This window comes from Lactuca serriola, chromosome 9 (assembly GCF_051521515.1).
Source record: "Lactuca serriola cultivar US96UC23 chromosome 9, Lser_US96UC23_V15, whole genome shotgun sequence".
Lineage (NCBI taxonomy): Eukaryota > Viridiplantae > Streptophyta > Magnoliopsida > Asterales > Asteraceae > Lactuca > Lactuca serriola.
Window position 1 is genome coordinate 215,844,374 of NC_136416.1, and position 12,279 is coordinate 215,856,652.

The 12,279-nt window shown below is 34.2% G+C and overlaps 2 protein-coding genes across 2 annotated transcripts; both read right to left on the reverse strand.

The window, feature by feature from the left end:
* Positions 1-4,768: 4,768 nt before the first annotated feature.
* LOC145076557 (putative calcium-binding protein CML23) lies at positions 4,769-5,077 on the reverse strand. Its single transcript, XM_079022388.1, has one exon. It carries the CDS (start codon positions 5,075-5,077, stop codon positions 4,769-4,771), a length of 309 nt encoding a protein of 102 aa, XP_078878514.1.
* A 1,075-nt stretch (positions 5,078-6,152) lies between these two features.
* On the reverse strand, positions 6,153-10,027 carry LOC145073510 (regulator of nonsense transcripts UPF3-like). The gene is made up of 12 exons (XM_079020058.1): positions 9,614-10,027; positions 8,882-8,988; positions 8,707-8,802; positions 8,519-8,617; positions 8,365-8,444; positions 7,988-8,095; positions 7,741-7,879; positions 7,568-7,641; positions 7,076-7,472; positions 6,878-7,002; positions 6,720-6,772; positions 6,153-6,574 (listed from the first exon to the last, which is right to left on the reverse strand). Exons 1-11 carry the CDS (start codon positions 9,751-9,753, stop codon positions 6,734-6,736), a joined length of 1,404 nt encoding a protein of 467 aa, XP_078876184.1. The 5' UTR covers positions 9,754-10,027; the 3' UTR covers positions 6,153-6,574; positions 6,720-6,733.
* Positions 10,028-12,279: the final 2,252 nt, after the last annotated feature.

Consider the following 12,279-nt stretch of genomic DNA (forward strand, 5'->3'; position numbering starts at 1 on the left):
ACATTCATCCTATATTCACTCTCTCGAGAGCAGATAACCATCCCTTAACTGGCCTGCTACACCCATACTCACTCATGAAACTTCAACCAACCTTGTAGCCACTCATGCATGCTAATCATATCTAACGTTGGATCCCATAGACAGACGAATACTTGATTCTACCCTAAACCCACAACCAAACAATGAACGTGAAATAAGACTAAACCAAACATTCTATGGCTATAAAAGCTTAGTTATGTAAAACTATGATGCACACACTAAGCAACAACAGTAATGATGTCAATTTCATCTAACATATAAGATGTTCTCCTAGGCTTTCAGGCATCATACATCAGACAATTTTATCATGCAATTATTGAGGGTCCCTAGCCTATCACTAGCATGTATTTCTATCATAATCATCATAAACAAATAAGAGTGTGGGTAACTTGGGGTATACTTTCTTGCTCCGGCTGAACGTACACATTTCATCCTTCCTTGGTTAGTTTTGAAAACAATTTTTTTAAAACAATTTTGAAATCCATTTTTGGAATAATCATTTTGAAAATTCTAACAGATCCTTAGTTTGAGTCTGGATTCACACGAATGATCATCCAGTTCTCTGAAACTGGGGCTTTAATACCAACTTGTAACATCCCAAAATCACAATAAAAATTTATATTTAACTAAAGAGAAACCATTGTTTTTAATCAATCGGAAGTCATAAGAACCCATGATCAAGTACAAATGTTACAAAAATCAATGTATCATAACATATCCAAAACATATAACCAAGGGATGTGTACGATCATGTCTTTGCTTTCCCCCTGATCACCTGAAGTACATGAAACATGAAACTTAAATTATAAGTCAAAGCTTAGTAAGTTCCCCCAAAATATCCACACACAACCAATACAGATAACTGTTGGATTAGGTGTCTAAGCTCATAACTATATTTGGTATGTACTTAATTTGATTATGAGCATGGTCATTTTGGTTTGTCTTCACTCATGCAACTTGATAGGATGATAAGTGGAGAGAGAGTAGGATTTATTATATGAATAATAAATTGGTACTCAGAATGATTTTATTAATATATTATAAGATTAATATATTATTTGGAAATCATATTATTAATTATTAATTAATCAGAAATTAATATAGTGTTAATTTTGGGATTATAGGAACTGATTAATAATAGATGGACTGGTTGTGCAAATGATTGATAGTTGCATAACTGGGCTGATGGACTCCTTAGAGTGGAGTGGACGAAATCCTATAAGGAGGGCCTATAGATTTCGTCCAAGGGCTCTAAAGAGGGAGTCCATGGGCTGCTTGTTGCCTAAGCAAGGTATTAGGGTTTCCACCTGAAAAATCTAGCAGCCACAACTATATATAGAACCCTCTACATAGGAATTTTGGCTCTATGCTTATGATGAATACTCTGGCCAAAATTTCCTTACCTCTCCAAGTCTTCCTTTGCATTGAGTGTTTGTGACTCCATTAGAGGTGCAACACTTGGGGCACTAGGATTTCAGAAGTCAAGATCAAGCAAGGATTGTACTTGTTATTATAATATAACAAGTGAGGTAATGACTAAACCCTAATTTACATGTGAATTTCGAAATTGTGTATGCTAGTCATAGGGTTTATGCTTTGCATTATTATTTGCATGTATAACTTGAGAAAAACATAGAACCAAAGAATTAGGGTTGTATGTGCACCATAGGAATGTTGTAGTGCTCAAAACCCATCAATAACATCATGCATATATGAGCTTTTAGCCTAACTAGACTGCCTCGCAGGTCCTACAGCCTATCTAGACCGCTCTCCTGGACTTCGGCCTAACTGGACTGCCTCGCAGGCCTTCAAACTTCAGTCTATCTGGAACACCCCGGGTATCTTGGCCTTTAGCACAAAGCAGGACCGCCTCAACCCAACAACTATAACATGTCGACATATACAATAACAATCAATAACTAGCAACACATGTAATCATATAGATCTACCAATCTAACGCATACTTAGTGAACATAGGTAATCATATAGATATACCAATTTAACACATACTCAACATAACATCAATCCAATATACCAGGATACATAATCCAGTGGGTCGACATTGTTGCCTTCCACCCACAAGTACAATGAGGAAAACTCACCTCACAGTTTGAGAAGATAGCAGAAAAATGTTGCTCCAAATGCCAACTCTACAGGTCACATATACAACAAACAATGACCTAGTCTCAAACTACTTCTCAAAATACCCAAAATACCCCTAGGTCAAACTTTGTCAAAATCCCGGTCAAAGTCAAGGTCAAAAGTCAATATTTCCATCTGGGTTGAGTACGCCCTGCGTACTCCCCTCTATGCCCAACGTAGAGAGTGCCCTTCCAAACCACGGGTTTGAACCCTAGTACGTGCATCATACCTCCAGGTACGCCCAGCAAACCAGAGCTAAATCCCAGCTTTTCCATTAAGTTCTTAATACTTTAAGCCAAAGCTCCAAACATCAGATCCTGGTAAAAAAGGACGTCTTAATGGATAAACTCTCTTACTTTATCCTTTTTCATGCATACAGGAGGGTAAAAACTCAAACCCTTGGTCCAAAAGTCATCCAAAGTCCCAAAACTCTTGCATGGTTCAATAAGAGTGTCCAAGCTCTCATTTTTATGAATCTATGAGCTCAAAACTACAGGAAACTACATTTCAAGGACATAGAGTAGCTCATACTCCATTAGTGCAAACTATAGGACCAAAAATGTATACAAACTCTAGAATATAAGCAAATAACACATCAAAATCCAAGCTTTATACCTCCAAATGATGCTTGAGGGCAAGATACTTCTGGATCCTATATGCCTTGAGCTTCCAAGTTGATTCCACTTCTTTCTTCTTCCTTCAAGATCACCAAAAGCACACTTTCAAGCTCAAAATGCTCACACAATGGATTAGGTTAGCAAGAGACGATTTGGGAGATGGAGGTTGATAAGGGAAGAGGTCTTGAAGAGATAATAATGTTTAAATAAGGTTTAAACCCTAAACATTAGGGTTTGACCCTCAGCCTCTTACGCCCAGCTTAAGTTGAAATACGCCACCAATTTGTCAATAAATTTCACACTAGGGGTATAAACGGAAAATACATGGATCGAGGTGTTACATGTCAACCTTGAATGACAGTTAAAGTATGGAGGTTACGTGGCAGTTAGGTTAAAGAACATACGAGTAACATCAACATCATAGGAACATACACATAGAGCATCTCATCATAACATCCACAACGATACATAAGAGGAACGTAAAGAGTTTGAAGTTGTCAACAAGCAATAGCCAATATGAGGGGTACTTAGTCCACATTTGTATTCATATAAATTAGCAACGATTGTAATTTTTATATAATAAAAAAGATGTGTTATCTTTAAATGATTTGTTAATAATAAATTATAATATCCATTAGGTCAAATGTAATCTTTAAAAAATCTCAATATTTTGGTTATTGGTTAAAAAATAACATAATCTTCAAAAAAGTCTTGATCAAATTAACAAAAAAACATGATACCGACTAAACTTGTAAAATTGGCAAAAAAAAATTATTCTGACCTGTATTCTGTTCTTTTTTGTAAACAAATTTTAATTTGGAATTAAACCGATTATTCTGAAGTTTTCACCTGACATTTTGTATTTTTTTTTATAAAAAAAGAAAATAATAATTTATGGTCAAACCATAAACTGATTCAAAATATTTATAATAATGACTATCAATTATTTCCCTTTTTTATTTTCAACTATTTTATAAAAAAAAAAATCTATTATGGTTATCTTCTCTTTAATACGACTCATGTTACCAATCTTTTTCGTTGTGTCTAAAATTTTCAAGTGAAACAATATTATGAGGTGGGAAAATGAGATATTGTCACAAAATCGTAACATTTCATAAAAGTAAATTTTCAATTGACAAACTTCTTCATTGCAAATTTTTTATGAATTTAGAAAAACAAATTGAGAAAATTACACAGATGTTCCTTATGGTTATGGGTTATTTGCACGTTTGGTTTCTAGAAAGATTTTTTAAATCGGACCATCCCTGAAACTTTAATTTGTTACACACTCGGTCCCTCTGTTAACTTGTTCGTCTGTTTAGCTGTTAGGAATCCCAGATTGGGGCTTTATTGTCCTTTTATCTTTGGATGGGTCGGAGGGAAACATGCATGTGTGGACCTTATAGGTGTATCCCCTCTCGTGGGCTTTATTGTCCTTTCAAAGTCAACAAACATAAGAAATCGTGCATGGAAAATCAACATGTGTTCATACCATTTGCGTTTGATACGTTTGGTTTCCTCGCACCGGATGCGGTAGAGCTTCTTAATAGAGTACAACGGATCAAGTATTGCAATGGTATATCCCCTAGTTCTATGAATGTAGTCTTTAAAAGATTGAACTTTGCTATACAAAAAGGCGTAGCGGCGCAGCTTGTTACCCGTTTGCCATCTCACCTGTTGTACGATGATAATTAAATTTATTTAACTGTTAATATATATATATATATATATATATATATATATATATATATATATATATATATATATATATATATATATATATATATATATATATATATATATATATATATATATATATATATAACTTTCTTCAAAAACATTAACATCCCACTAAATGCTAAATGCAAAACTAACTTCACATTATCGCACACCATTTTTGACCAACTAACTTCATCACCGTTGAGATCAAATTGATTAGTTATACGAACACACTCACCCACACTTCTCGACTAACCAAGTCGATTCAGCATCAAGTTTAAGCTCTTGGGAGTGATGCAATCTGTTCCATCCATTTCATACATAGTGAAGGCTTTCCTCAAGTCCTCAATCTTCTCATCTTCCTTTGCACTTTCCATTAAACCAACAAATAAATTTTCGTGATTTCCATTTGACAATTCGGCAACAAATTCAACCTCTTCCAGTAAAATGTCTCCGTCCCGGATCAATCTAACGCAGTATTGCAGCTGTGATGGAGAGATCATATTGTTTCCATATCTATCGAAGTGACTGAATAAGCGTTTGTAATCACTTGAATACATCATGATACTGGAGTTCTTGTGAATGGCTTTACCATATGAGTTGGATCGATTAAGCAAATAAACGAGTAAATTATGCTTTGGAAGATTGATGTTCTAGGATGAATTTGGTATAAGTAATATAGATACCCATTATTCGTGTTGTTGAATTTGATGCTGAAACGATAAAAAAGCAATTTTTGGGTAAAATTTCTCCTCCATGGATTTGATGTCTTGGGATGAAATCAATTTTTCGGTAAAAGTTTAATTGGTTTCTTCATTGAAAGTCAATCAGGCAAAGCTCTGCCTCTTCCTCAAAGTTTGTTCAAGATCGAGTTCAACGAAACCGGTTCCATCGAAACTCAAATTTGATGGAACCTTTATTTTTGAAATCCTCCATTGATTCACCAATGAAATCAGGTAACCCAATCAACAATTATATCCTAAACATCAACACCACAAAAGATTTTAAAATCAAACACGACATTCAAATAATCATTATTGACACAAGGGTAGAACCGTAAATATGAACCCTAAAATCCTCCGTCAATTAATGGTTTTTCCCAAGGAGTAGAAATCAATTTGCGATAAACAAAACTGAAGATATTCCAAAGCGATGAAGGGGAAGGGGTGGGTTTTAAAGGTGTTGCAAAGGTAAAAGGACAAACATGCCCCTAGTGTGGGGGTTGCTAACAGCTAAAGAAACGAACAACTTAACGGGACTAAGGGGGTAACAAATTAAAGTTTCAGGAGTGGTCCAATTTAAAAAAAATATATATTTCTAGGGACCAAGCGTGCAAGTAACCCATAACTGCAAGGACGATCCGTGTAATTTTCTCAAAGAAATTTTATATAAAAGTTGTAAGACATGTCTTTTTGTAAAAACGAAGATTTCTATAAATAATAAGAGTTTTATAAAAGTTGGGAATCCACACTTGGGGAATATATTTGAATTTTTTTTACTTGCATAAAGTGACAATATTATCAAAACAAATCCCATAATGAAAAAGCCGGTTCTTAGTTATTACTATGGCTTTTTCTTGAAATTACAGAAATTGAAGCCCACGTCTCCCTCTATCTATGTTTTTATGTGCACAAATTATGGTATCAAGAGGCAACACACCATTCCCATTCCAAATTAGGAAGTATTGTATATTATAGTATAGTATATACAATCACCTTTAAAAGGGTAAAACGGTAAAATCCGACGAGCCAAGTCATATTCACATAGATGATGATGATGATGATGATGATATCGACAGCTCCATTGGGCAACCATGTTCCCGCTTCAAAGGGATAGTTTCGTCTTTTTCTACGGGTTACTTCTTTTGTTTTAAGAAAAAAAAAACACCTTTTTGATTCTCTCTCCTGTTCTTGCTCCATTTGTAAAATAAGGGTAGTGGAGTCCCTCTAGGGTTTCAGGAATATTTCCTTTTTTCTTCAATTCATGATTATATTGTTTTGATCACTGGTTGATTGAAAGAATATTTTCCCGGGTGCAAGCAGGTTTTAAATCCATTACTGCAAAAAAAAAAAAAAGTACTTTGAAGAACAAATTATACAGGAAACAAAAAGGTAATAGAAAAAAATAATAATTTGAAAGTATTATAATGTTGTAATAGAAAGAAAAGAAAGTATAGTATGTTGCTATAAGATGAAGGATTACCTTTAGTGACACACCTAAGAGCCAGAACTTGGCTTTTGAACCCACACTCGCTTCTGCAAATACCAATCATCACATACTACTAAATTAGAAGACTTAAATGGGAAAGAAAAAGAAAATGGTCAACAAAAAGTTGACCTCGATGTGGGACCCACACCCACCTCATAGCCAGACGAAACACCTCTTTTTGGAGGTTTTCCCTCGTTTGAATTTGAAAAGACATCTGCGTCCTTATTAGCATTATGTGAAGATGTCCGGCGATTACCACTGTGTTTATAGGAGGAGCCTGCAATGCATGCGTAAAAAATAAGCATACAGCTGATTATATACAACGAGGGTATTTTGGTCATTTGACAAACCTTCTGCACTATCCGGTAGCAGTTGTGTGGATTGAGAAGTGGAAGATGACAAAGACTCATCACTCGCATGTGACCTTAATGGAGTCCAAACACCACGATCTGGTTTCTCTTTATTCCTAGACCTTTTATCCATTTTTTCACCATAAAATCCATCTTGAAGCTTATCATCTTGTAAACCATTTGAATCCTTTGAAAGTGGGCCCACATTTTGTGGCCTAGGTGGTCTTCTATCCTTATCTTGATTCAGACTCTGATTCTGTTCGGATTGATGTTGTCTTGAATCCTTCAGAAGTATGCTTCTTATGATCCTTCCACTCGCCTCCTGTCGTTGATTCTGTCTGCTGCCACCACCAGAACCATATAAAAGCTTCTGCTGAGGTGTCACGCCAGTGGTGACCTGGAATTTTTTAAAAATGACATGATCTATCATATTTTATTTTAAAAAAATATTGAAAAAAGTGCAGCATTGTAGGATTAGAATTTAGAACTTACATTGGGAATTTCCTTTTCTTTTCCTTTTAACAGCAAAATTTTCTTCTTCCCAGTATCAGAGGCTCCAAAGGAACCTGCAGAAATATAAGCAACTCAAAGGGCAAATTGACCTAAAGTGAAATTAAAAATTACAAGAAATTTAAGTAAAAGGAACATGTTACATATTTACATACCCTTTTCTTCATCCAGTACTACACTTCCAGATTGAGTGGATGAACTAGGAGACTTTTCAGAAGCCTGACGTTCAGCTCGTTTGACATAAGTTGACTTTTCTTTCCCATTTGTGCTCTTTCCACCTTCCCTTAGGACATACTGTTAAACAAATCACAATAACATATGAGATATTTAAACAAATTTCACAAACTTACAATATGTTTTTACACATAATGCATTTGATGATGAAGATTAAGATAGTGATACCATGGTAGAACTTCTCTTTTCAGAACCACGTTTCACTACAGTAGAATTTGAACTTGAAGATGATGCACCATTCCTTCTCATTAACTTCCCATTAGGCAAAGACCTCTGCTGCAGCAAACAATGGAAAGCAGTGGGGATGAATAGAAATTAGATAGCTTTATTACATTAAAGATGTTATCACTTCACAAAGGATCTGTTGTAGTAAGGTAAAAGCTTGAACAAAGAACCAATGTGTGGATATGCCTTTTGCAACTTATGTAATTAAACCATGTCCTAATTTACAACTAAAAGCACCTCTATTATTTCACTTTCTCATAGTTGGAGGTTCATGTAACTTAATACAAAATAAACTACATTCTCAAAAGTAGAATTCCTACCCGGGGTCCACCCTTGGCGGCTCTTTTCTGGCGAACAAAATCCATTAATGGTGTGACTATAGGAGCCTCTTTAGCAGCACCTACAAGAACATAGTAGAAAACTCAAATTTAAGTTTATAGCAAGAGCAAAAAGTTAAAAGAACTTTGGACTTACCAGCTCGTTCAGCTTCCTTTCTCTCCAATTGTATCTCTGCACTTGGAAGATTCTCAACAGGCTTTGAAACAGATTCAAGGAATTCAAGATATTCAGGATCTATAATATGTTCATGAAAAAGTTGGTTGTGAGTGATAAGTAAGATAATGTGTTACTGTGTTAGATGTCAATAATAAGCTTCATAATACCTTTCCCTATGGTCCCTTCACGACCATCCTTTTTAGACCATTGCTTTGGAACACGCTGTGAAGGTGCATACTCAACTATTGTTTTAAATTGGGTACCTGAGAAAATGAAAAAAAAAAAAAAAAAAAAGTAAATTTTAATTCATAATAAGATATGTTGGTTTAATGAAAAAATTACCCTTCTCGTTAACAAAAACATGCCCATCATAGAACTCTGCAAACTCAATGACATCCTCTGGCCTCTTAAAGTCAATATAGGCTCTAGAATATGATTGACACTTCAGGCTGCAAACAGAGTTCAATAAAAAAAATTGTTATTCAGCAAAAAATAGATGGTCCCAACACATACATTGAGCATATAGATACATGCTGATTCATGGTCACCACTTGTAAAGGATGAACATAATTACATGTGGGGACTGGGGGAGAAAGTTGCAAGAATGAGACTGTCAAGATGGCAATGCTACTTTTATATGAAAAGAAGGAAAAAAGAAAAGAGGTATGTAAATGAAGCTTTTCTTTCTCTTCCTACAGCAATTAATCTTATTTTCCAGGCGAAAATCTTTACCAAACTTCCCTCTGTTCAAGTTCTACTCCCGGTAAAGCTAAAAATCACCACAAAACAGGGCGAACAACCCCTTCAACTGAACTCCATGGTCTAACGCTCATCCCACAACACAATGAAATCAGCTTTTAAGGGATTAAAGATTTAATTTCTTAGTCTCCTAACATCCAGAAACTAGGGATAACCAAACGCCTAAATCACTTTGGTTGATAGAAAGCAAGTCTTCCAATTGTTGTAACTTGTAACGTAAGCTAATCAGCAACATTCCATAACCAGTTTTATAAACAAATTTCAACATGCTAGCAGTAAACCGAAGCTTAAACGGACTGAACACAAAACCCTAACCTTTGCTTTCCGGAACGGAAACTGAACCAATTATAGCGACCGGAAAAACGGGCGTCAATTTGCTCCATGAGCGCCGACTGGGATATCGTATGCGGCAAGTGCCGAAGCACAACTTTCGTCCGATCTAACGGACCCTTCATGCGTTTTTCCGCGAACAGCAAAACCAAACCCTATAATCTTTTTAACTATGAAAAAACGAACTTTAATCCTTCGAAAACGTTATTCGTGCAGAATAGGGCAATTACATCTCATTCGTTGCGTTACAACCGATGGTAAGTAGTCGATTTCGTGCCCTAATTTTTTAATTTTAATCCCAAACTGCATTGAAATAGAAAGTCATACGCCAGGGATTGGGGAGGGCGATATATGGAATTACAAAGAGTGACGAAAGAGGATTTTGTTTCTGCCTACAAAACTACAAATCGTTCTTCCTACTCCGTACCTAAAATATATATTTATGGTTTTAGATAAACTTATCAATAATAATAATAATAATAATAATAATAATAATAATAATAATAATAATAATACATTGTAATGTAGTATTCTTATAATTCTTTTATTATTATTTATATTTTTAGAAAATTTTCTAGAAATTTTTAAATATATTTTAGGAAATTTTTAACAAAGTTCTAAATTTTTTTTAATAGAAAAGTTACGACTATTTTACTTTTTGAATAGAAAAATCCAAAAAATACCGATTAATTTATTCATTTTAGTATTTTTGACCTGTTCAATATGCCATGGGACCAAATCGTTGATTTTTTCATAATAAAAGAACTTTTCTGTAAATTCCATCAAAATTTATATATAATGTATAAATGTATTTTTTACGTATTTATATATTTTTTTAAAAAGTTTTTATATGTATATGTTTACGTATTTTATGTATTTTAAATATATAAACGTATTTTTATGTATTTATATATATACTAGGTTAAAACTCGTGGACACCACGGATGAGAATGAAAAAAGAATTATCAATAAATTATAAAATTATAATTGGACAATGATTTGATAAAATTTATTAATGTATAAATATAGATGTTTTGAATATTATGAAAAAAAATTCATTAAAGACGCAAACTTGAAATTTTGTTCCGAATCAAAATAATAAATGTAATTTTGGTTGCACATTGAAGTTATTATCATTGTGGTTATTAAAGTAAATTTGAAAATTTCCGATTATTTATATTACTAACTTGGTAATTATATTAAAATAAGGACAATATATTAATGGGATAATGACTTGAAAGGGTAACAAACTTTCGACTTTTGTCACATTTAGTCACTAAACTTTTTTTCGTTGTCTATTTGCCATTGAACTATTGAAACTGTTCATATTTTACCCTTATGACCGGCTATTGCCGGTCATAAGGGTAAAATATGAACAGTTTCAATAGTTTAGTGGCAAATAGACAACGAAAAAAAGTTTAGTGACTAAATATGAACAAAATCGAAAGTTCGTTTCCCTCTAAAAAGTTCAATGACTAAATGTGAACAAACTTCCTATTGTATTGTGTTTTAGCAAATTATTTATTTTTGTTTAATTGTAGCAACATTTGTTGATGAGGAAATCTATGAAATAAAAAAACAAAATGTAACATCCGGATTTCCAGGTATCATAATTTAAGTATTTTTCTTTTGAGTTAAGAAGAGAGACTCGACGAGTTGACGCCTCAACTCGTCGAGTAAGGTCGCGACTGATGACTCGGATTAATGAATGACCTCGACGAGTCGGTGAGGCGACTCGACGAGTCCGTGTTGTTGGCAGAAACCCTAAATCTTTGGGCTCGAGCCATATTTAAAGGCACTTATGACCTTCAATTGCGACTACCTTTCCCATAAGTGAGAACCCTAGCGAGCTTGAGTGTGTAGAGTGAAAGGAAGAGCTATCTTGAGCTTTTTGGTGTGATAGATCTGGACCCTTCTAGGTCCAGAGAGCCGAGAATATGAAGCTTTAGTAGAGTAAACCTTGGGGTTCGAAGTTAGGAAGCATTTATGGTATTTTTATGGTATATATAGTTATTTTCATCCTACACATAGATATGAAGTATTTTATATAAATTACGTGCTATGTGTGCATATTATTTGAATACTTGCTGTCTATGCTGGATGAACGATTTTATACATGTCTTAAAAGATTTAAACGGTATATTTATTTTATATCTACAAATATGTTGCGGATGAAACATGGGTAGATGAAATAGTTGGTGTGTGATGAAATAAAATGATGAGAGATAGGAGATGATAGAAAGGTGATGATAATTAGGTAAATCGATGATGATGAATATGTGATGTAGGATGAAAGGAGATACCATAACCTTAACCAACAATGTGGTGATGTAGTCATCTATCAGAGTATAGATGGCGACCACGGACTATTCTAGACAACTCAGTGGAAACACCAGCAGGCCCATAATCTGTAGGTGATGAATTACGAGTTCAAGCGATGTTGTAACTACGTATTCATGCGATGATACTCTAACCCCTTACTATGAATTACGAGTTCAGACGATGTTGTAACTACATATTCATGGGATGTCACAAATTTCGCATGCCAAACTAATGGTCATAATTCACATCAGTGAGAATGGTTCATTTTTTTGTAAAATCAAAATCAGATTGGAAATTTTGATTTTTTATTTTGGAAAATGTCAAACCAT